The sequence below is a fragment of the Dipteris shenzhenensis genome, chromosome 31, assembly GCF_047967505.1.
Source record: "Dipteris shenzhenensis isolate YYH24624 ecotype China chromosome 31, Dip_SZ_1.0, whole genome shotgun sequence".
Taxonomy (NCBI): Eukaryota; Viridiplantae; Streptophyta; class Polypodiopsida; order Gleicheniales; family Dipteridaceae; genus Dipteris; species Dipteris shenzhenensis.
In genome coordinates, this window is record NC_141626.1 from 15,624,179 (window position 1) to 15,648,711 (window position 24,533).

Below are 24,533 nucleotides of genomic sequence, written 5' to 3' on the forward strand. Positions count from 1 at the left end.
GTCTGCCAAGCTTTCTTTTCAGCTTCAACAGTTGGCTTCTGCTCCGTGCCAGACACAATCGAGTAATATCCTTCTCCTTTCAAGTATAGGATCATCATCTTCTTCCATGTGTTGAATCTTGTTCCATCAAACACAGGAACAAGTCGATGGACTGATGTTGACGTAGCAGTTGACATCCTAGCCTGCTCTGATACCAATGACTAAGCAATACAACAGTAGAATACTCTGATAGCAATAACAGAGAACTAATGCAAAACAGAACAATTTGCACACCGATTGAAAGATACAAAGTGATCTTTATAGATCACAGTACAACGATCATGCATGTGATCTTCTCCTAGAATATAGGATGTAATGCTTTCGGTGCACATGATATATAATGGAGCTCTCCATGTGTTACTCCACGTGATGCTTTTCGAGAGGCTAGGCTATGATTATGGTTGAGGGTCGTGGATGACCTGACAGTGTCTACTATGAGACCACATGTCTTCTCTACTATTAATGGCCCTATTATCTTGTATAAAGTGAATCAAGTCTTTTCCAGATCCGCATTAGAGCACTACTCATTTTTTTGGATCGATGTCCTAGAACCATATCATTATCTTGGACTCCTTAACCCAACTTCTTGCTGTGGGACCTAGGGGAGTGGGAATGGATTGATGAAGGGCACCGAGAGAAGAGCATCCCCTTCTTTCATTACACAGTCATAAATGCCAGGAGATTTTAGCTTAGCAGTAGAGGTTGGAGGCCCTCCAGAGCTCCTCATTGGGATAGTTTGCAGAAAAACTTTTGGAGGAGGCTCTGGAAATCCCTCAAAAATAGAAAGGTCACTCTCTTCTTTTGGCTTTCTATTCATGGAGGGATTGCAAAGAACTTGTGGAGATTCAGGTTCGGGGTTGACCCTACTTGTTCTTGATGCCACACATTAGTTGAGTCAGTTTAGCATTGCCTTTGGGAGTTCAGACAGGCGAGGACGATCTGGAAGGGTGTTGCCAGGATATTTAGCATATTTCATAGAGCACCCTTCTTCATGACTTGGGGATTAGTGGCATGGTTATCTCTCACTAGCCCTCAGGTGTTTTTCGAGGGACATGACTCAGACTCATCCTTCATTATACGACGACACTCTTGACACGTTCCATTGACATGTCCCGAGTACTCTTGAAACCTCTGACTTGCAAGCAAACACAAGAACACACCAAACATGAGGAATCTGAGCAGGCTGCTCACCACCCAACCATGACACCTACGGGATACAATCCTAAATCTAGAGATGTCCCCTCCGAGCCATGAGCTGAGTGTTGGTGTCCCATACCATGCTGGGCCTTGGGCTACGCTAAGATGCAAGCGCGCGTTTGCAACTCAATCTAGGATCAGAACTGGCACTAGGGAACTAGACTTGCTCCCATCGGCTCTCTGAAGACTGAACCTCTGGGCCCCTTTCATAGGCTCGGGTCTAATGCGCCAAAGATAGCAAAGGCCTAAATATAGTTCATACCCTTGCCACTCAACTCGAGAATCAAGCCCGCCTAGCCCTAAGCCTTCCCAGGCTACCTGAGCTAGTCTTGTGTAACCCGATATGCGTCAGATACCAATCCCTGCACATGACATACTTTCCCTCCTCTAAGAACTCATTCCTGAGTTTGTAAGAAAACCCAGGAATGTTCTCTGGAGGTTAGGTAATGTCTCCCATGTTGCGTCCTCCTCGACATGATCCTTCCACTTGATCTTATATTCGGTGATAGTATTATTACGGATCTGTCTTTCACGAAATTCAAGAATACTGTCAGGTTCGTGTGGAATAAAAGTCAAATCAGTAACTTCAATTATTTCTTGAGGAGAAACAAGTTGATCATCCGCACCCGGTAACTCTTTCAATCACTGATATGAAAAAGTGGATGTACTTTAACATCAGGAGGCAATTCTAGACACCTATGGGATACAATCCTAAATCTAGAGATGTCCCCTCCGAGCCATGAGCTGAGTGTTGGTGTCCCATACCATGCTGGGCCTTGGGCTACGCTAAGATGCAAGCGCGCGTTTGCAACTCAATCCAGGATCAGAACTGGCACTAGGGAACTAGACTTGCTCCCATCGGCTCTCTGTAGATTGAAGCTCTGGGCCCCTTTCATAGGCTCGGGTCTAATGCGCCAAAGATAGCAAAGGCCTAAATCTAGTTTGTACCCTTGCCACTCAACTCGAGAATCAAGCCCGCCTAGCTCTAAGCCTCCCGAGGCTACCTGAGCTAGTCTTGTGTACCTAGTACACGTCGGATACCAATCCGTGCACATGACATACTTCCCCTCCTCTAAGAACTCACTCCTGAGTTCGCTAAAAAACCCGGGAATGTCCTCTGGAGGTTCTATAATGTCTCCCATGTTGCATCCTCCTCAACACGATCCTTCCACTTGATCTTGTATTCCGTGATAGTTCTATTACGAATCTGTCTTTCACGAAATTCAAGAATACACTCAGGTTCGTGTGGAATAAAAGTCAAATATGTAACTTCTATTATTTCTTGAGGAGAAACAAGTTAATCATCCGCACCCAATACTTCTTTCAGTCTACTGACATGAAATACTGGAGGTACTTTAACATCAGGAGGCAATTCTAGTCAATATGCAATTGGTCCAATTCTTTTAATAACCTTGAACAGACCACAATATCTGGGGGATAACTTCGGAACCAAACAAGTACTTAGGCTCTTGGATTCCTTGGGAATTCGCAAATATACCATCGTTCCTTAGAGAACTCTCTAGGTGAACGATGTCTATTATGTTAGACATCTACTCTCTTTCCCGCTCTGCGGCTCCTTGCTGCCACTAAAGCTGTGCACTCTAAATCATCACGTTCACGGGCGATGGCAATTTGATTATCCACCCAGCCGAACTCACAGGATAGGATTCGTCTTATTACGTATATATATTTTTTCGTTATTCTTTTCTCATCCTTATCCTTGAGACCCCAATCTCCCTAGATAGTTCTTGGCCACATGTCACATTTTAGGCCCTTACTTGGATGCATCCTTTTTCACCCCTATCTTGGAGTTCCCTTTTAAAACAATTGCCCCTTGGCAATTTACACATTAGATGCACCTAGGCCCTAGCCCTATTAGAATTATCTAGTCAATGCCATTACGCCCTCACCTAGGACCTTGGCAGTTACTTCTCTTGACCATTTAATTACGCACATTAATTATTACAAAAGTTGGTCATCTAAGAGAAAATGCCCACCGATCTATCCGAGGTCATGCTATCTCGGCTAGAGCATAACATTCCTTCCCTCTTCAAGCATCAGCGTCCTCGATGATGAAATCTGGGAATGCTCTCCGCAACTGGTACACGGATTCCCAGGTAGCTTTCGATAGAGGCTAACCATGCCATGCAACCAACACCGTGGGTATCTTCCGATTTCGTATTTGCATTGTTTCTCGGTCCAGGATTCTTGTTGGTTTGCGCTTTGCAATATCCTCTATCTCCTGAAACAAAACCACACCTTCGATTAGTGAGTCACCAGTATGTAAAAATTTCTTTAAACGTGAAACATGAAAAACCGGGTGCACCTTACACCCCTGTGGCAATTCTAATTTATAGGCTACACTGCCTATTCTTTTCAGAATTAACCACGGCCCACAGTATCGAGGTGATAACTTAGCACACTCTCCTGAAGTCAACGACTTCGAGTGCGAAGGAATTCTGAGAAAAACTTTTTCTCCTTCTTCAAATACTCTTATAGACCGATTTTCATCCGCATACACCTTGGCTCTATCCATAGCCTGACGGATATTAGCTCTCGCAAGTGCTAGCATCTCCCGCATCTGAACTACAAAGTTCGCGGCACTAGGCACTTTCTGAGGTACTCCAACTATAGTCGGATTGGCTGGTCTATAACCATAGTTCAGCTCAAACGGACTGAACCCAGTAGATGAATGTTTCCTATCATTGTAGGCAAACTCCAACAATGGCAACCACTTGTCCCATGTATGCTGCCTCAATGACACATATGCCCTCAGCATATCTTCTAAAGTCTGGTTGACTCTCTCCGTCTGACCATCCGTCTCAGGATGATCCCCACTACTCATTCCCAACTCAGTCCTTAGTGTCTCAAATACCGCTGTCCAAAAGTGACCGGTAAACCTGACATCTTTGTCTGACACTATGGATCTAGGCAATCCATGCAGACGGAATATATGTCTAATAAACAACTCCGCTACTTGCGGGGCACTAATAGACTCTCTAGTCGGAATGAAGTGAGCCATCTTGGTTAGACGATCAACCACCACAAGGATAGAATTATACCCTCCTTGTGTTGCAGGTAGTCCTACAATAAAATCCATGGAAATGCTCTCCCACTTACTTAGTGGTATTTCCAAGGGCTGTAAAAGTCCGGGTGGCTTCACCCGCTCGGCCTTACTTACCTGACACGAGAAACACCGTGTCACATATTCATGAATATGTTTTTTCATCTTTGGCCAAAAGAAATCTCGCTTCACGAGATCATATGTCTTCTCGACTCCTGGATGTCCCGCACACGGGCTATCATGGCATTGTCGAATGACTCTCTGCCTGAGATCATTCTGACCAGGTACTACAACCTTGCCATTTCTAACTAGCATACCATCCCTTATGGTATATCTTGCATAAGTTTGGCCTTTTCTGGATGCCAGGTCATCCTTTTCACTTTCCCCGGGTTTTAACACATGAGCCTTAGGCCACAAGCTCTGGACAAACTCGTCCACTTTTTGAGTTTCTCTTATCTCGGTCATTAGAGCACTCTCTAATACCGTGAAACTCAGGTTGTGCATAATGCGAGACAACGCATCAGCTACCTTATTGTCTTTTCCTCTTCGGTACCGAATCGTTAGATTAAACTCCTGCATGAGCTCTGCCCACCTAGCTTGGCGGCCCCTCAAGTCAGGCTGTTTACAAAAATGTTTCAGAGTATCATGATCCACATCCACATAAAACTCTGAACCATACAGATAATGCCTCCATGTTTTCAAAGCATGGATAACAGCATACAACTCCAATTCATGAGTTGGCCAATTCCTTTGAGAGGGAGAAAGCTTCTTGCTTTCAAAGGCTACTGGCCTTCCCTCTTGAAGGAGAACTGCTCCTACCGCAATGCCACTTGCATCGGTTTCTAGGAACAACGGTTTCTGGGGATCAACTATTTTTAACACCGGTCCCGTGACCACAGCTTGTTTTATGGTGTTAAAACTTTCCTGTTGATTCTGTCCCCAAACAAAAGGTACTTTATCTGAGGTCAGATCAGTCAATGGCGATACTATTCCGGAATATCCTTTGATATGCCTTCTATAAAACTGGACAAATCCCAAGAATGATCGCAACGCGGTCAGACTCTGAGGGATCGGCCAAGTTAGTATCGCAGCCACTTTCTTCGGATCCATTTCTACCCCCTGTGGAGTAATTATGAACCCTAAGTACTCAAGCCTAACCATACACAGTATAGTTTTCTTTTTATTCACATAAAGACTGGCTTTCCTCAAAGTACTGAACACTACTCTTAAGTGTTCATGATGCTCAGTAACACTTTTACTGAATATCAAGATATCGTCAATAAAATGTACTACGAACTTTCCGATATACGGACGTAGTAAATCGTTCATAAGCATGACGAAGGTCGCTGGAGCATTGGTAAGTCCGAAGGGCATTACCAAAAACTCATAATGACCAAACCTGCTTCTGAAAGCGGTTTTATGCACATCCTCGGCTCTAATCCGGATCTGATGATAGCCGCACTTAAGATCTATCTTGCTGAAAATCACGGCTCCATGTAATGCATCTAGCAAATCATCAATCCGAGCCATCGGATACCTGTGCTTAACAGTGATATTATTTAATGCTCTGTAATCTATACAGAGGCGAAACGTATCATCCTTTTTCCTCTTTAATATCACTGGTGAAGCAAAGGGTGAGAAACTTGGTTGAATCTGCCCCAACTTGAGGTATTCTTCCAGTTGTCTACGCACCTCCGCTTCTTCCGTAAAACTCATTCTATAGGGAGGTCTATTTACAGGTTCTGCCCCCGGGATCAGTTCAATCTTATGCTGAACTTTCCGCTCTGGAGGTAACCCATAAGGTAGTTCATCCCTAAAACACTCAGAGAACTCCTCTGTTATAAGATTAGCCAGCTTGGCCATCTCATCACTTTGCGCAACATCAATGCTAGCCGAAGACTCATCCACTGACTCTACCGATGCTGTGCAAAGGTATAAAAACTCTACTTGAGCCTTTCTGATTTCCATCACGGAAACCAACGGTCCCTGAGGTATATCTTTTTCACCTCGCAAGACATAAAGCACATCATTCATCTTGAATTGATATACGTGCTTTTTCCAATCAATGGCTGGATTCTTCCTAGAATGCCACGCCATTCCCAGGGCTATATCTGCATGAGCAAGCTTGGTCATTTCAAAATCAAGCTTCTCAGCATAGTCCTGAATCCGAAGCTCCAACTGGGTAACCCTCTGGTCCCATACTTCAGTTGAACTTCCATCTGCCATTCTGACTGTATACGCATAGTCAGATGGACTTGTCTTTAATTTCAGCCTCTTCACGAGCTTGGAGTTAATCACATTGTGAGTTGACGCTGAGTCAAACAACACAATGACATCATGACTGGCTACTTGCCCTTTCATTTTGATTAACTCCGTATCATTGAAGGCTGTATACCCCGTTGCTGCGGGCTTAGATAGGATGTTATCAGGTGCACTCGTCACTAGCTTAGCAACAGATACACATAACAAACAAGGTACTAACCTCTGAGAAGGTCCCGCCAGTTGCATCTGCATATGCTCCGCACTGGGACTCTCCTGCATTTCCACGTCGCATTCAGATATTATCATACTAGCCGTGCGACGATCTTTATTCAGTGGACAATCCTTCCACTGATGTCGCTGAAGGCAGCCGAAGCACAATCCTTCTTTTCTAGCTTTCTCTTTTTGTTCAGGGGTCAACGAGGACTTTGACCAAGCCCGGGCTGCCATTGGAGTTATTTTCCTTTTCACCCCAACGGTGGTACTTGTCTTTACTGGTCCCTCAACCGGCTTCACCTGCTTGGTTTGGCCACCTGATTGGGAGACACTTGTCTTTGAAACCCATTTCCTCTGAAATCCCCCTTTCCTCGGGTGCTCATACTGAGTCCCTGCCTGCACAAATCCACCAGATCTGCCTCTGGCATCCTCATAGTTCAGGGCTACTGCAATAGATTCATCTAGTGTAGTCACATATTTAGCCCGAACTTCCATCTTGATCTTGTCGTTCAGTCCATAGATATAGTCTTTTAACTGAACCGACATAGGGAGAGGGTCTGTTATTTTCATCACACATTCCCTGAATTTGTCAGTGTACTCTGCCACTGACAGACTCCTCTGACGAAGATTTCTATAAGCATCCCAAGCTCGGGATTCCTCATCAGGTGGGAGAAAGTGTTTTTTGAATTCAGCTTTAAACCCTTCCCAGGTGGTTGGAGCAACTTGATCCTTCTGTTGCTTTATCCACCATCTGTCCGCTGCCTCAATAAACAGGTGTGTGGCCTCGCGGATTTTCTTTAGATCGGATTTAATCTCACAAATGGCGAAGGCTTCTTCCCACTTGTGCAACCAAACCTCGATCACATCAGAGCTGCGCTCGGTCATCCGACCAGCGTACTTCTCCGGTCTATAATTAGCGATATTAGGTACTTTGACCCTTGCGCGCTCTAAGGAATGTACACTGGGCTCTGGCTCTGCTAGAGCTTTGCCCTTATCAATCCTAGACGGTCTAGCCGACAAGGCTTGCACCATCTCCCTAATCTCATTTTGACCAGCATTCGCCTGAAGTTGCTGGTTCATAATCTGCTGTATAGCATCCTCTAATATTGAAATCCTACCAGCCAACGTAGGTGCTGCTTGATGTGACATTGGTTGTGTTGATTGAGCTCTAGACTCACTAGGATTCACCCTTGAACTCTGCCCTTCTGCTTCCATTTTGTTGAAAGGGATTTTTTTTTTTTTTTTTTTTTTTTTTGGTTGTGTCTCTTCTTTTTTTTTTTTTTCAAAAAAAACTCTACACGCCAATCTCCAAAGTAAAATATATATACAGTTTTTTTTTTTCGATTTCCACTCTGCGTAAATGATAAACTCAAACGAACGGAAAAGATGCTCCTTGGGCTTTTCGTCAGTTCCGATTTTATCAGATATCTCCGAATTACAGTAGGTCCTGCTACCGATTATTCCATGTCTTCGTCACTTGCGTGGAGATGACGATACGCAGACAAAGCTTGGTGACTGGTTGAGTGACGACGAATAGTGGCTGGTGCGTATACGAATCCTGGTCAGCAGCCCTGCGATAAGGCGCCACTCAATCTACTGCTCTCCGTCGTCACGGCGATCCTCTAGGTACAGCCACCATACGATACCAAATGTTAAACCCCTTTCTTGGTTAATTCCTCCGTTCATGTGCAGTCACGTCGCCATTTTTTTAACGCACGTACTGCCAAATAGCCAGTCCTACCACTCGGCTGCATCTCCTACTCGTCGACCTCTATCGTGCTGCGCGTCGACTCCCCCTTGCTGCCCGTCGACTCTCCCTTCCTGAGCTCTGATACCAAATGTTAGACATCTACTCTCTTTCCCGCTCTGCGGCTCCTTGCTGCCACTAAAGCTGTGCACTCTAAATCATCACGTTCACGGGCGATGGCAATTTGATTATCCACCCAGCCGAACTCACAGGATAGGATTCGTCTTATTACGTATATATATTTTTTCGTTATTCTTTTCTCATCCTTATCCTTGAGACCCCAATCTCCCTAGATAGTTCTTGGCCACATGTCACATTTTAGGCCCTTACTTGGATGCATCCTTTTTCACCCCTATCTTGGAGTTCCCTTTTAAAACAATTGCCCCTTGGCAATTTACACATTAGATGCACCTAGGCCCTAGCCCTATTAGAATTATCTAGTCAATGCCATTACGCCCTCACCTAGGACCTTGGCAGTTACTTCTCTTGACCATTTAATTACGCACATTAATTATTACAAAAGTTGGTCATCTAAGAGAAAATGCCCACCGATCTATCCGAGGTCATGCTATCTCGGCTAGAGCATAACATATTAACATAAAATCTGGCCCGATCTTGGGCACACTTCTAATAGACTCCTTGGGTAAGAATATCCTTGCAGCATCATTGTTTATTCCCTTGAACCCAAACATAACTGGCAACTTAGGTTGAAACCCATACATAAGCATAAAAGGACTGTAACTTGTACTTGAATGCTTGCTGTTATAAGCAAATTCTATCATGGGGAGATGATCTTCCCATGAAGACTCTCTTAGAAACACATGCACGAAGCATATCTTCAACCAATTGGTTAACTTTCTTTGTACTGCTATCGGATTGTGCATGATTTGAGGCTCTCATTTCCAACTTCTCAAAAACAAGTGTCCAAAAGCTACTTGTAAACTTAGAGTCCCGGTCATTGACTATGCCGGAGGGCAAACCATATAGCTCAAACAATTGGTCAACAAACTCGTAAGCCAACTGAATAGCTGATATAGTCGATCGAGTAGGTAAGAATTTAGCCATCTTTGTCAGATTGTCAACTATGACCCAAATGGAGTCATGACCTGTTACGTTCAAGTCGAGGTAACATGACCTCGGAAGGGTCAGTCGACATTTTCCTTTAAAGGATCAATGTTTGCTATTATATTTGTTTGGGCTTCATGTAAAAGATCAAAAAGGAATAAGGTTAAGGTCCTTGGTGTGGGTGACATGGCACTAGACTAGGTGGATCTAAGGCTAAGGGACTTTAATGCATTGAATGTGCCTAGGGGCAGATGAATTCAAAGATATCCCAAGAGAGGGGTAAATGATGCATTAAGGAAGGACCCTAAATTGAGGACATGTGGCATACTAGATCCATCTATGGAGTTTGGGGCTCGTTGGAATTAAGCAAGCAGAGAGTTTTGATGAAACGAATCTTTTTGGGATTTTACAACAGAGAAGCTTGTAACCAACGAGGTTGGTTGGGAGGATAGACTAAGTGCCTTCGCTCGTGATTCAACGTAAAACTAGAAGCAAAGAGATTTGAATGCTTCATTTGGTATCAGAGCGCTCAGGCTGGATAATGGGATTCATACGTTTGGCATACGAGTTGCGTACGAAAGGGAGTCTGTAATTCAGGATGCACCAAAGATAAGACGTAGGTCGTGCCATTCGAGCAGGTTGTATGGGGCATTTGACGATGGACGATGGTACGGTTCACGTAAGTCTGGGTAGCGTGGATGAACGGCACGTGACGTGTGCTATCGGGTGGTCACGAGGTTAGTTGCCGCAGGTGATGACGCAGCTGTGCTATCGGGTGGTCACGGGACTAGCTGTCGCAGGAGCGTACGGTTCGCGTAGGCAGGTGACGGAAGGCAAACGTAGTTTTTGACACCCGCTGGTTCACAGTTAGCTTAGGGCCAGGGAACTTTGGCCCGTGATATTTGCATTACGTGGAGGTCCTTCAATGTGATCATCGATGCTGGGTGAAAGACCTACGAACGTGGTAAACGATCAGGTCTTTTGTAGTTCGCAATAGGTCGTTGACATTGGGGCTGCTTGAAAAATTCGATCGACAGAGGACCTGTTGATTAAGGTCGTTGGACCTTAAGGTCTTTGGCACAAAAAAAATCAGTTATGCAGGACAGAATATAAATTCAAATTGGATATCCGACGAGGGGGTAGCTGAGCCACAGCAAGAACAACATGATCTCTCTGTACTGCGTGAATGACCAGGGGGCTTTCGATTCTTTATTCCCTCTATTTTATTTGGTTAAATTTCTGAAGTTTTGAGGTGTGTGAGTTGGATTTACGCTTTTGGATTTAAGGGCTTGAGGTTTCTTAGATTGCAGGAGTTTCCCTAGTATAGGGAAAAGCGGATTTGGTTACAGTGTAATATATGCTTTGTCAGCTGTAAAGTTGGAAGTTGGACTTTCGATTTGTAATTCCAGTTTTAAGCGGTGTTTTATTTATTTAAAAAAAAAAAAACACCCATTGACCTGAATGGAAGTAGAAGAAAAAGCTTCCAGGACGGATCCCGTAGAGTCGGGAGTCCGACCGACCCCGCAGGTGTTGCGCCCAGTAGGTCATACACTGTCTGGCAGAATTGCAATGTTAGAGGATGCCTTGCAACAAATTTTGGCGCAGCAGTTACAAACAAATGTAGGGCAGTAACCGAAGTCCAGTGTTCGTACGGTTGAGCCTAGGAGGGCTAAGGTGCCTAATATTGCCAATTACAGGCCAGAAAAGTATTCTGGTCGGATGTCTGACCCTAGTTCTGATATCATTGATACCTGGTTACACAAATGGGACGAGGTATTCGTCATTTGTGAAATCAAGAATGATATGAAGAAAAGTTACGAGGCCACTCATATGTTTAATCAGGCAACAAATAGGTGGTGGATAAAACAGCAGAAAGATGGAGTAGCATCCACTACCTAGGAGGGTTTTAAAAAGGAATTTAGAAAACACTTCCTACCTCCTGACGAAGCATCCCGAGCTTGGGATCAATATCGAAACCTTCGTCAGAGAAATTTGTCAGTGGTAGAATACACTGATAAGTTTAGAGAAAGTGTAATGAAGGTTGATGAACCCCTACCTCAGTCAATCCAAGTAAAAGATTTTATCTTTGGATTGAACGATCGGATAAAGATGGAAGTTCGGGCTAAGTATGCGAACACGCTAGATAAAGCAATTGCCATAGCCCTGAACTATGAAGATGCAAAAGGAAACAAACCAAGTGGGTTTGTGCAGGTTGGGAATCAGTATGGGTACCCGAAGAAAACTGGGTTTAAGAAGAAGTGGATTAGTAAAGGGAGTGCCTCACAGTCTAGTGGTCAAGCCAAGCAGGCGAAACTAGTTGAGACTCCTAAATCAAGTACCACCATTGGAATGAAAAGAAAAGTAACACCAATGGCAGCCCGGAAGTCCTCTTTAAACCCAAAGCAAAGGGAAAAAGCGAGGAGAGAATGCTTATGTTTTGGTTGCCTTCAGCCTCACCAGTGGAAAGATTGTCCACGGAACAAAGATCGTCGGATGGCTGAGATGATGGTCTCAGAATGCGACGTGGAAATGGAGGGAAGTCCGAGAGCAGAACAGATGCAGATTCAGCTAGCGGGATCTTCTCAAAGGTTAGTACCTTTTTTTTAATGTGTGTCTATTGCTAAGTTCATAACTAGTGCACCTGATAATATCCTGTCAAAGCCCGCAGCAACGGGGTATACAGCCTTTAGTGATACGGAGTTAATTAAGATGAAAGGGCAAGTAGCTAATCATGATGTCATTGTGTTGTTTGACTCAGCGTCAACGCACAATGTAATTAACTCCAAGCTCGTAAAGAGGCTGAAACTAAAGACTAGCCCATCTGACTATGCATATACAGTCAGGATGGCAGACGGAAGTTCAACTGAAGTATGGGACCAAAGGGTTACCCAGTTGGAGCTTCGAATTCATGACTATGCTGAGAAGCTTGATTTTGAAATGACCAAGCTTGCTCATGCAGACATAGCCCTGGGTAAGGCTTGGCATTCTAGGAAGAATCCAGCCATAGATTGGAAAAAGCACATTTATCAATTCAAGATGAATGATGTGCTGTATGTCTTACGAGGTGAGAGGGATATACCTCAAGGACCGTTGGTTTCCGTGATGGAAATCCGAAAAGCTCAAGAAGAGTTTTTGTTTCTTTGTACAGCATCGGTAGAGCCGGTTGATGATTCTTCAACTAGCACTGATGTTGCTCAAAATGGAGAGATGGCCAAGCTGGCTGATCAAATAACAGAGGAGTTCTCTGATTGTTTAAGGGATGAGTTACCTTATGGGTTACCTCCAGAGCGGAATGTTCAGCATAAGATTGAACTAATCCTGGGGGCAGAACCTGTAAATAGACCTCCCTATAGGTTGAGTTTTACTGAAGAGGCGGAGGTGCGAAGACGAGTGGAAGAATACCTCAAGTTGGGGAAGTTTCTCACCTTTTGCTTCGCCAATGATATTAAAGAAGAAGAAAGATGATATTTTTCGCCTTTGTATAGAGATTATAGAGCATTGAATAATATCACTATTAAGCACAGGTATCCGATGGCTCGGATCGATGATTTGCTAGATGCATTATATGGGGCCATAATTTTCAGTAAGATAGATCTTAAGTGTGGCTACCATCAGATCCGTATTAGAGCCGAGGATGTGCATAAAACCGCTTTTAGAAGCAGGTTTGGACATTATGAATTTTTGGTAATGCCCTTTGGACTTACCAATGGTCCAGCTACATTCGTTATGCTTATGAACGATTTACTATGTCCGTATATCAGAAAGTTTGTAGTACACTTTATTAACGATATTCTGGTATTCAGTAAGAATATTATTGAGCATTATGAACACTTAAGAATAGTGTTCAATACTTTGAGGAAAGCCAGTCTTTATGTAAATAAAAAGAAAACTATACTGTGTATGGTAAGACTTGAATATTTAGGATTCATAATTACTTCTAAGGGGGTAGAAATGGATCCAAAGAAAGTGGCTGCGATATTGACTTGGCTAATCCCTCAGAGTCTGACCGCTTTGCAATCATTCTTGGGATTTGTCCAATTTTATCGAAGGCATATCAAAGGATATAGTGCCATTGACTGATCTGACCTCAGATAAAGTACCTTTTATATGGGGACAGATTCAAGAGGAAAGTTTTAACACCATAAAACAAGCTGTGGTCTCAGGACCGGTATTAAAAATAGTTGATCCCCAGAAACCGTTTTTCCATGAAACCGATGCAAGTGACATTGTGGTAAGAGCAGTCCTCCTCTAAGTGGGAATGCTAGTAGCCTTTGAAAGCAAGAAGCTTTCTCCCTCTCAACGAAATTGGCCAACTCATGAATTAGAGTTGTATGCTGTTGTCCATGCTTTGAAAACATGGAGACATTATTTGTATGGATCAGAGTTTTATGTGGATGTTGATCATGATACTCTGAAACATTTTTGTAAACAACTTGACTTGAGAGGCCTCCAAGCTAGGTGGGCGGAACTCATGCAAAAGTTTAATTTGACGATTCGGTTCCGAAGAGGGAAGGATAATAAAGTTGCTGATGCATTGTCACGCATTATGCATAACATGAGTTTTACGGTGTTAGAGAGTGCTCTAATGACCGAGATTAGAGAAACTCAAAAGATGGACGAGTTTGTCCAGAGCCTTTGGCCTAAGGCTCATGTATTAAAACCCGGGGAAAAGGATGACCTGGCATCCAGAAAGGCCAAACTTATGCAAGATATGCCATAAGGGATGGTATGCTGAAAAGAAATGGCAAGGTAGTAGTATCTAATCAGAATGATCTCAGGCAGAGAGTCATTCGACAATGCCATGATAGCCCATGTGTGGGACATCCAGGAGTCGAGAAGACATATGATCTCGTAAAGCGAGATTTCTTTTGGCTAAAGATGAAAAAGCATATTCATGAATATGTGACACGTTGTTTTTCGTGTCAGGTAAGTAAGGCAGAGTGGGTAAAGCCACTCGGACTTTTACAGCCCCTGGAGATACCACTAAGTAAGTGGGAGAGCATTTCCATGGACTTTATTGTAGGTCTGCCTACGACACAAGATGGATATGATTCTATCCTTGTGGTGGTTGATCGTCTTACCAAGATGGCTCACTTCATTCCAACTAGAGAGTCTGTTAGTGTCCCACAAGTGGCGGATTTGTTTATTAGACATATATTTCGTTTGCATGGATTACTCAAATCCATAGTGTCAGACATAGATGTCAAATTTACCGGTCATTTTTGGACTGCGGTATTTGAGACACTAAGGACTGAGTTGGGAATGAGTAGTGGGAATCATCCAGAAACGGATGGTCAGACGGAAAGAATCAACCAAATTTTAGAGAATATGCTGAGAGCATATGTGTCATTGAGGCAACATACATGGGACAAGTGGTTGCCATTGTTAGAGTTTGCCTACAATGATAGAAAGCATTCCTCTATAGAATTCAGTTCGTTTGAGCTGAACTATGGTTATAGACCAGCGAATCCAACTATAGTTGGAATACCTCAGAAAGTGCCTAGTGCCGCAAACTTTGTGGTTCAGATGCGGGAGATGCTAGCACTTGCGAGAGCTAACATTCGCCAAGCTATGGATAGAGCTAAGACGTATGCGGATGAAAATCGATCCGCTAGAGAATTTAAGGAAGGAGAAAAAGTTTTTCTCAGAGTTCCTTCGCACTCTTTGACTGCAGGAGAGTGTGCTAAGTTATCACCTCGATATTGTGGGCCATGGTTAATTCTAAAAAGAATAGGCAAGGTAGCCTATAAATTAGAATTGCCACAGGATTGTAAGGTGCACCCATTGTTTTATGTTTCTCGTTAAAAGAAATTTTTGCATACAAGTGACTTACTAATTGAGGGTGTTGTTTTGTTTCAGGAGATAGAGGATAATGCAAGACGCAAACCAACAAGAATCTTGGATCGAGGAACAATGCAAGTACGCAATCGGAAAATACCCATGGTGTTGGTTGCGTGGCATGGTCTACCTCTATCAGAAGCTACTTGGGAATCCGTATACCAGTTACGGAGAGTGTTCCCAGACTTGATCATAGAGGACGCTGATGCTGAAGAGGGAAGGAATGTTACGCTCAAGTCGAGGTAACATGACCTCAGAAGGGTCAGTCGACATTTTCCTTTAAAGGATCAATGTTTGTATTATATTTGTTTGGGCTTCATGTAAAAGATAAAAAAGGAGTAAGGTCAAGGTCCTTGGTGTGGGTGACATGGCACTAGACTAGGTGGATCTATGGCTAAGGGACTTTAATGCATTGAATGTGCTTAGGGACAGATGAATTCAAAGATATCCCAAGAGAGGGATAAATGATGCATTAAGGAAGGACCCTAAATTGAGGACATGTGGCATACTAGATCCATCTAGGGAGTTTGGGGCTCGTTGGAATTAAGCAAGCAGAGAGTTTTGACGAAACGAATCTTTTTGGGATTTTACAACAGAGAAGCTTGTAACCAACGAGGTTGGCTGGGAGGATAGACTAAGTGCCTTCGCCCGTGATTCAACATAAAACTAGAAGCAACGAGATTTGAATGCTTCATGACCCTTGCGCATTCTAGGCAAACCGGTAATAAAGTCTGTGGAAATACTTTTCCATTTATAACCAAGAATTTGTAATGGTTGTAATAAACCCGCGCTTCCAAGGCATTATGCGTTAGTAACCTGACAAACTCGGCAACCTACCACATAGCTTTCAATAAATGCATGCATCTTAGGTCTATAAAAGGCATGTTTCACAAGAGACAGAGTCCGATGTATACCTGGATGTCCAGCACTAGGGGCATTATGACACTCCCAGAGAATCTTGAATCGAAGATCTGAAACATCTGGCATACATATCATTCCATTCTGGAATAGCAAGCTGTTCATAATCATCCATTGGCCTCCCGTTGCTTGTACGGTAGGTGGCACAATCCCTGAGTCTTGGTCAACCATGAAGCTCCCATCTTGGAGCTTCTGCCAATAAGAACTGAAACGACTATCAGTTGCGCAAAGCCCTCAAGGATCAAGTGGAAGGATCGTGTTGAGGAGGATGCAACATGGGAGACATTACAGAACCTCCAGAGGACATTCCCTGGTTTTTTAGCGAACTTAGCAGTGAGTTCTTAGAGGAGGGGAAGTATGTCATGTGCACGGATTGGTATCCGACGTGTACTGGGTACACAAGACTAGCTCAGGTAGCTTGGAAAGGCTTAGAGCTAGGCAGGCTTGATTCTCGGGTTGAGTGGCAAGGGTATGAACCAATTAGAGGTCTTCGCTATTTTTGGCGCTTGGGGCCCGAGTCTATATAAGGGGCCCAGAGGTTCAGTTCTCAGGGAGCCGATGGGAGCAAGTTTCGTTCCCAGGTGCTAGGTCTGATCCTGGATTGAGATGCGGACGTGCGCCTACATCATAGCGTAGCCCAAGGCCCAGCAGCAGATCCCAGGCTTCACAGCGCCACCTGGTGGTATGGGACACAAGGCTGGTTAGGATTTGGTTGGGAGTTCGTGCTAGTAGCTCAACTTGTGGCTCAGAGGGGACATCTCCTGATTCGGGATCACATTCTGTAGATGTCATGGTTGGGTGGTGAGCAGCCTGCTCAGTTTCCTCACATTGGTGCGTTCTTGTGTTTGCTTGCAGATCAAAGGTTTCAGGAGTGCTGGGATGTGTCATTGATCTAGATAGCAATAGACATAAGAAGAGAGTCAATGGTATCCGTTTGAAGACGTATTTTGCACGGTTGATGATAGCATTGAAAGAGGAAGTTCGTGAGAATGATGAGTTGTGGCAGAAGTGGCAGAAGAATGTGAAGAGTGAAGAAGAATATATAATCTCTGTTTGACTCACTGCTAGACATGAATGTCAGGTAGAAGAAAGGGGTTGCTAGAGTTCCAATTAATGTGTGCACTACCGCAATGCAAAACAAATCCAACGTCGTTGTGAATGAGGTCAGTGTCTGTGGAGTGGCATCCAAAAAAAACAGCCATATCATCTGCCAACTCATTGTCTAAGAGCTCATCTTCCTGCCTCAATGGAAGCCTAAGCCCTACAATATCAGCTTGAGCTCTAATGTAATTGCTAAGTTTTATACAAAGTACCCAGCAAAGTAATCGGTCTCCATTGAGACACTAAATTCCTACAACCTCCTTTCAGAATCAAATGAATGAGGCCCTTTGTAAGTGAGTCTAACATCTCACCCGAGTCCCAAACACCTTGCAGGGATGAAGTAATGTGATCCCCAATTTGATCCCAAAAAATAATAAAAAATAAGGGGGTAAGTCCATCTGAACCAAGACACTTGCCCTTGTGAAGGGCAGAGAGAGCAGTCTTGAAGTCTATGTTGGTGAAGGGTGCATCAAGTGAGACAGTCATATCCCCAGTCACCAACACAGGTAAGTGCTGCCAAATAACCACTCTAGCATCATCTGTGACTTGAGAGGATCTGTTGTAAGAAGGCAGGCATAGAAATCGGTGGCAACCTACAAGACGGCATCCGGATGTGTCTGAAGAATTCCGCATGAGTCAACAAGCTGTGAGACGCTCTCCTTACCATCTGCAAAGGCGCATCTTTCTTTCCACAATTCCAATTTATTGCACTAGCTGCAATCACTATGTTGTCAAGAACCTGTCGCTATGTTACTCCTAATGTCTACCGTCACAAACCTTAACTTAAATTGACTTCGTCTACCATCAGTTAGCCTGTGATGTGCCACTCTGCCGTTGCACTCAGCGCAGAAAACAAATCCTATAACCCCAAAGATCTGCCTTCATTCAAACTCCCAATTGGGATTTGTGTGATTGGTAGTTTTCCCGTACGTGGGTCCTCAGCAACTTCCTCCACTAGCATGTCACCGATCACCTGCCCAGTGATGAATTGCCAAGCTTATCATGCCCTTCCACTCAGCCCGTTGATGATTATATAATCCTTCTTTTTATTGCAATAACCTTCGATGGCTTCCCTGACCATTCCTTCAATTACCAATTTACCCATGTCACATGACTTATTCAGCAATGCCACTACTGAACAAGTATTCAAAATTCAGGCTGACTGAATAAAGGTATCTGTCGCAACCCAAATGAACGTCACACGCTCCCTTCGTTCTAGAACAAATCTCCAATGGGCCCTTCCATCAACAGCCTGATGCTCCGATACCAAATGATAGGCTCTTGTGAACCTGCTATGCTTTTCGTGATCCTCTTATGGCACTCTGATTTTCCACCCAGCCATTCTCCACAGCCGAAACTCAGTAACGTCCAATTCCATTTTCATTTTCATTTAGCTGTAAATCTGTGATTTCCCCAGATGTATCTAGATGTCACATGTCACATGTCACAGTATTAAGGCCCATCTTTGATGCACTTTTTACCCCTTCTTCGGATACATTGCCCCTAGGCACTTTTCACAATTAGATGCAGCAAGACCTTTGTCCTTAGATCTATCTAGTCAGTGTCATCACCCTCACCAACGACCTTGGCATTATAATCTTTTTGACCATATACATAAAGCTCAACACAAAATACTATATGAATGTCGGTCCTCGAAAGGATAATGCCGAGTGACCCTTACGAGGTCATGCTATCTCAGCTAGAGCATAACAGCTTCTAAGTGGGCCCATGTGTTCCTAATGTTGAATCTCCTTTTTTCTTGCGATCTTGTTCACATCATGTCAACAATAGGCATTTTCCAAGCGAAGCAACAAAATGCTTCCAGCTTCAATTGCTACGCATTTATTTATCTTCACTTGAAAAGTCATATCTTTTGCTAGACTCCAATGCAGAAGTTTTCATTAGGCATGTGATGCAGTTTTGACATGAATTTGAATGTGCTCCTATACAGCACAATAGAATCTAGAGTTGGGGGGGGAAGATGTTTCCTGTATCATGCATGATTTGGCTCAGAATGAATATCTAGCTAGCACAACGGCATGTTGTGTAAACAAATGGACTCCTCTTTTGATTTGCAGCCATTGAACGTCTAGTCTTTGCATGAATGAACTCAAATGTTGCTTTTCAATTTTCTTTGGTTATTCTTCCTGTACTAGATGTCACTATGCAATCTCCTATATTAGCATGGATTGTCAATCTATATCTGCTTAGCTTGTCACATATTGCAGGTAAGAAGGTTGCTTAAAGGATCAGGGTTAACCTTCTCCCCTATCCTTCTTCATCTCCAGGTATGGGCTAAACTTTTGCTGTTACCGAAAGGATGGCCCTTATTTTCCACGAGTCATTAGAAAGCTTTCATATGCGAAGGTAGGGATGCAGCAAAATTGTAGCCCTATATTCAATACCATGTATTGCCACTGTAAAAACAGTTTCAAAAAGGCATAATAAATTCACTCGGCATACTTTTTAACATGACCTTGCATTTATTAGTTTTTATATATTCTTCGAGCTGGTTTTTCAGGGGGTCTTTCAGGTAGAGTTTGATGGGGCATCTAAAGGTAACCCAGGCAAAGCAGGTGCTGGGGCTTTGCTTCGCTGCCCTCATGGATATGTGGTAATTCTCTTTTGGTCCCTTAAACAGCTGGGTACTCCAGGGACATCCTTGGATAATGCAAAGTGATGCTGGTCAAGCATGTTTTTGCAGGTTTTGGAACTGGTAGAGTCTCTAGGAAATGCAACAAATAATGTTGCAGAATATCGTTCACTCATTCTGGGCCTTAAAGGAGCTCTGTCTAAAGGAGTTCGAAAAGTCAAAGTTAAAGGGGACTCCAAGCTTGTTTGCTTGCAGGTGGACTAAGAATAGCTCCTGATGATTCTTTGTTTTCAATTTGATTGTCATAATGAATTTCTTCAATGTCAATCATGTGTCCAGACCAGAGAGGACAGTATCTATACTGCCAAGGTATGGGTTATGTAAATGATAAATCCAGCAGAACTCGTCTACTTTAGCTATTTATATCCAGATGTTTTCCCAATGGAGCCAAGAAGCCCTAATCAGTAGCCCTGTATATGTTGAGAGGCTTCATTCTTTCATGTTTACAAGCCTTATTTGTCTGTATAGTTTTCAGTTACCCTTAGTGCAGGTTGTTTTCACGCATCTCTCTCGCCAATGCATCTTGAAAGCACTTTTGGTTGACATTTTTTTAGAGTTTTGTCAAAACAGGTGCTTGATGTATGGAAGGTAAAAGAGAAAGGACTGATTGATCTCTGTAAGAATGTCAAGGAGCTTAAGGATCAATTTGAACAGTTTGCCATAATGCACATTCAAAGAGTACACTTCGCATCTCAATTGTGCTAAAATGTATAAGTGGGTGGTATTTATTTGAGTTGTAAGGGCTCCTCCCAAAGTTATACGTATTACTCTGATGTCTTTTTCAAGTAGTAGCAGCAATAATATTGTAGTGAGTAGCTATTACTTTTATGTACCATGGTTATCCTCTTACAGGTGTTGTGACAGTTGTGAAAGTTTTCTCAGAGGATATGGAAGGAACGTTTGGTGAATTTTACCCTGTTTTTTTGTGCAGGAGTTCAATTCCGCAGCCGATGCTCTTGCCAACAATGCTGTGCACCTTACAGGTTAGGTACTTGACTTTTGATCTTTTCCTTTCCCAAAACAGAGCAAATTGCAGAAGATAAGAAAACATGGAGAAGGTTGGGATGCTTAGGATCTACCTAATACCATTTACTACTTATACTATAGTGCCTTTTCATCAGTTGAGGCATTACATTCATGCCTACAAGAAAGCAAATGTTGTCAAGAAAAGTGTGAATTTAGTCCTATCTTCTTTTGTGCCTTACCTCAAATACGGCTGAAAGGCTAGTTTTCATCGGCATTTATGGGTAGTTGTTGGGTGTGCTTATATTTGTTCTTGCAGACACAAACTCAGAGCCTACACGTGAAATGTTCAAACCCATTCCTAAGTGCTGTAAGTGTTGAAATGAGCCAAAGCATACATTGTATGCATGATCTAATGGTTGTCAGGTATACCTTGGCCCTTCACAAACAGCTCTGTATCCTTTGTGTATATACTTTTTTCAAATTAAAAGAAGCCCTTGTTGCAAGGGTTGATATGGTATTTTTAAAAGAAAACACTTCCAACCATGCCCTTTAAAGCATCCTCGTGTTTTTCCTTGCTGGAAAGTTTATGATTGTGGTGTGACATGGATTTGGAATATTTATTTAGCTGACATGTATTCATCTTTATGCTTGTCTCACTATTTTGAATTCTATTCTCCCGATATCATTGTCTTTTAATGTCTCTAATTTTGTCTTCAGATGTCTATCCTTCATGTGGCTCTGATGTACAAGCATACAGGATTGCCCATTGTTTTCGACCAAGGATATTTTCTCAGGAAATTTTGACAAGCCTCTTTAGGCAAGCAATGCATTTCCTGATTATAGCATCTTATACATGGAGGTGGCAGTTTTTGTACAATGGTCTTTGAAATATATAGAGTTTATAGCATGCTCCATATGGATCTCATTGGAGCTTATGGTTATTTTGTGGCTGTCCAATGTCCTTGATTAGATTGAGCCCTATAAAGTTTGAACTTGGCAGATTTCTTTCAATAAATCTATACAAATTTTCGGTACAGCACCACAATAAGGTACTCAATTTTACAAAGGAGGAACACTCCAGTATGCTGATTTTGTCAGGGAGTCTCACAGAAACTCATTGACACCTAATGGTTGCAGCAGTGGTTGACTCTCAGGGAAAGGAAATTTACTCTGTTGCCGTTTTCTTAACAGAGGCATTGTGAAGGGTACTTGGCAGATATCTCATTACATTGGTGCTACTTGTCTGAAGTAGAGTGTGCAAACGATGGTACATGTATTGCACTGTCCTGTCTCATTTGGAGAGGAATTTCTAAACCAGTATCTTTGATTTGTAGAGGACTCTTCACAGTCACTTGGGAAGGTGCATTTTGGGCCATCTTCATTGGTCTGGTACTTCATTTAACCTTCTAAGTTCCTGGAAGACAGTGCTCCACAGATGATCCATCTCACATCAAGAAGTTTCCATACTTTCATTCTGATACAGACTTGACATCATCTCTAGAGGCTGTTGCATTGGAGATTGTAACCAGCAGAACACTCTATCATGATGCAACAGAGGAGTAGAGAGATCTCATCACAGTACACACCCTTACGCATTGAGTGGGATAGATGCTCTGGAGCAGGATACACTGGATAGATTGTGGACAGTCCGCCACCCTCTGGCTCTTAGGTGAGAGGAGGACAACCCTCATCAAAACCTGTAGCAATGGACAATATCCGTAGAAGTGGCACATTACAAATATATGTGACAAAGAGTAAATAACCAAAAGAGAGTAAATAACCAAAGGAGAAAACAAGAAGACTTCTGCATTCATAATATATATTTTGATCTTCCAATCACTGAGCATTGTGGATTCTTTACCAAAACGTAAGGGAAACCCGATCCTGTATCTGTAGATGTTGGTTAGATTGCAAACAGACTGAAGATGCTTCCAAGATACATTTCAGATGGCAAAAAGGTAGGTGACTCATTACATGGTGACATGGTCGATAGGATGTAGCCTACGGAACCATGTGATGACTTAGGTAGCTGCTGCTGCAAATCAGTGATAGCACATTATTGGGGCCTTCTCAAGTTGCCAGAGGCTGCCAATAAAATAGAATGTTCAGCTGTTGTCGGCAGCTTTCTTTTTAACACTTTCTTCTTACATGTGAATCAAGGTTAAGCGAGTGTTGAGACTAAAGAAGGCATGCCATGTACATTTGCTAGAAAAGCATGAATAGTAAAACATATCTGATCCTTCTCCATCTTGATTTTGGTATCTTTTGTTTAGTAGCTTGTTGATTTAACCAATACATCGACATATAACTCATTATGTGCAATTATGCATGTTCATTTCTTATATCTAGTCCTAATTCAATATGTAGTATGGATGGATAAGGGTGGAAGGAGCTAAATGTAAGGACCATACCAAGTTTATGAGGGTTGTTTACTAGGATAAATGGACGGGTTGAGTGGCTTGCAAGGAAAAGGAGTTGGTTTAAGAGACAAGACATGGATGTTTTACAAGTGCGCATGTGTGATTAGAGAAGTATAGTGGTTGGTTGGATAATTTGGGATTTGGGCTTGCCAAAAGACAGCTATAACATTTATAAAAGAATATTGGTTTGTAAATTTTCATAAGAGGGGGAGGAAGCCTCAACTCTAATGAGGCATGTGGCTCAAGGGAGGGGCATCAAACACAAGTCCACAATCTATTTAGGGGTAGAGAACTTGGGTAGGGGTTCCCAAGAAGAAAAGTGAGTATTAGGGAGATTCCAACTCATTAAATAGAAATTACCATGTGCAACACTATGGGCACACAAAGCAAACCTTCTCTCATTTGAATCTCTCTCTAGAAGCAAATGGTTTTAAATCCAATTTTAAATCCAACTCATTCTATAAGCCACACCATATGTTCTCTTTGTGGAGATAGATGGGGGTTGCTAGGAGCATCTGTTGGTGCTTCTATCTTCCATTGTTGGCTCAACTTGTTTAATCGATCTGTGGCCAACTCTTCCATGTTGAGCACCTTGGGCGTCATGCTTGCGTCCCTAGCTACTTCTAAGGTTAAAGGCTTTATCGTTTGGGACATATCATAGGAACCTAAGGATTGATCCTTTTGGAGCTTCTCCCTCATGTATCCCCTAAGCATATTGCTATCTTGTGGCATAGCTCAAACTTGCGTCCCTAGCTACTTCTAAGGTTAAAGGCTTTATCGTTTGGGACATATCAGAGGAACCTAAGGATTTATCCTTTGGGGGCTTCTACCTCATGTATTCGCTAAGCATATTGCCATCTTGTTGCATAGCTCAAACGATGTGGAATTCATAGCAAACAGATGATCATGCAGCTTAGCATCTTGTAGCTCTATGAGGAACCATGGCAGAAGCTGCACATCGCTCATCCTCTCATGGGATTCACATCGCGAGTTCAAATATTTAATCCTAGTAATATAATCTCTTAAGGACTTAATGTCCTTCTTTACCTC

General features: G+C 42.9%; 1 protein-coding gene across 4 annotated transcripts in view; it reads left to right on the forward strand.

Moving 5' to 3' along the window:
* The window catches only part of LOC147881091 (uncharacterized), a 47,028-nt gene extending 24,195 nt beyond the window's left edge, over positions 1-22,833 (forward strand). Inside the window, exons 6-12 of one of the 4 annotated variants that reach the window (XM_087369752.1) lie at positions 19,673-19,732; positions 19,966-20,058; positions 20,149-20,292; positions 20,668-20,775; positions 21,029-21,080; positions 21,380-21,486; positions 21,781-21,921. In XM_087369752.1, coding sequence (XP_087225878.1) covers positions 19,673-19,732; positions 19,966-20,058; positions 20,149-20,292; positions 20,668-20,775; positions 21,029-21,080; positions 21,380-21,441 — 519 coding nt within the window. In that variant the 3' untranslated portion in view covers positions 21,442-21,486; positions 21,781-21,921. Of the gene's footprint in view, positions 1-19,672; positions 19,733-19,965; positions 20,059-20,148; positions 20,293-20,667; positions 20,776-21,028; positions 21,081-21,379; positions 21,487-21,780 lie in introns of all 4 variants that reach the window. The other 3 variants (XM_087369751.1, XM_087369754.1, XM_087369755.1) reach the window with 3 other exon arrangements.
* The last annotated feature ends 1,700 nt before the right edge of the window (positions 22,834-24,533 follow it).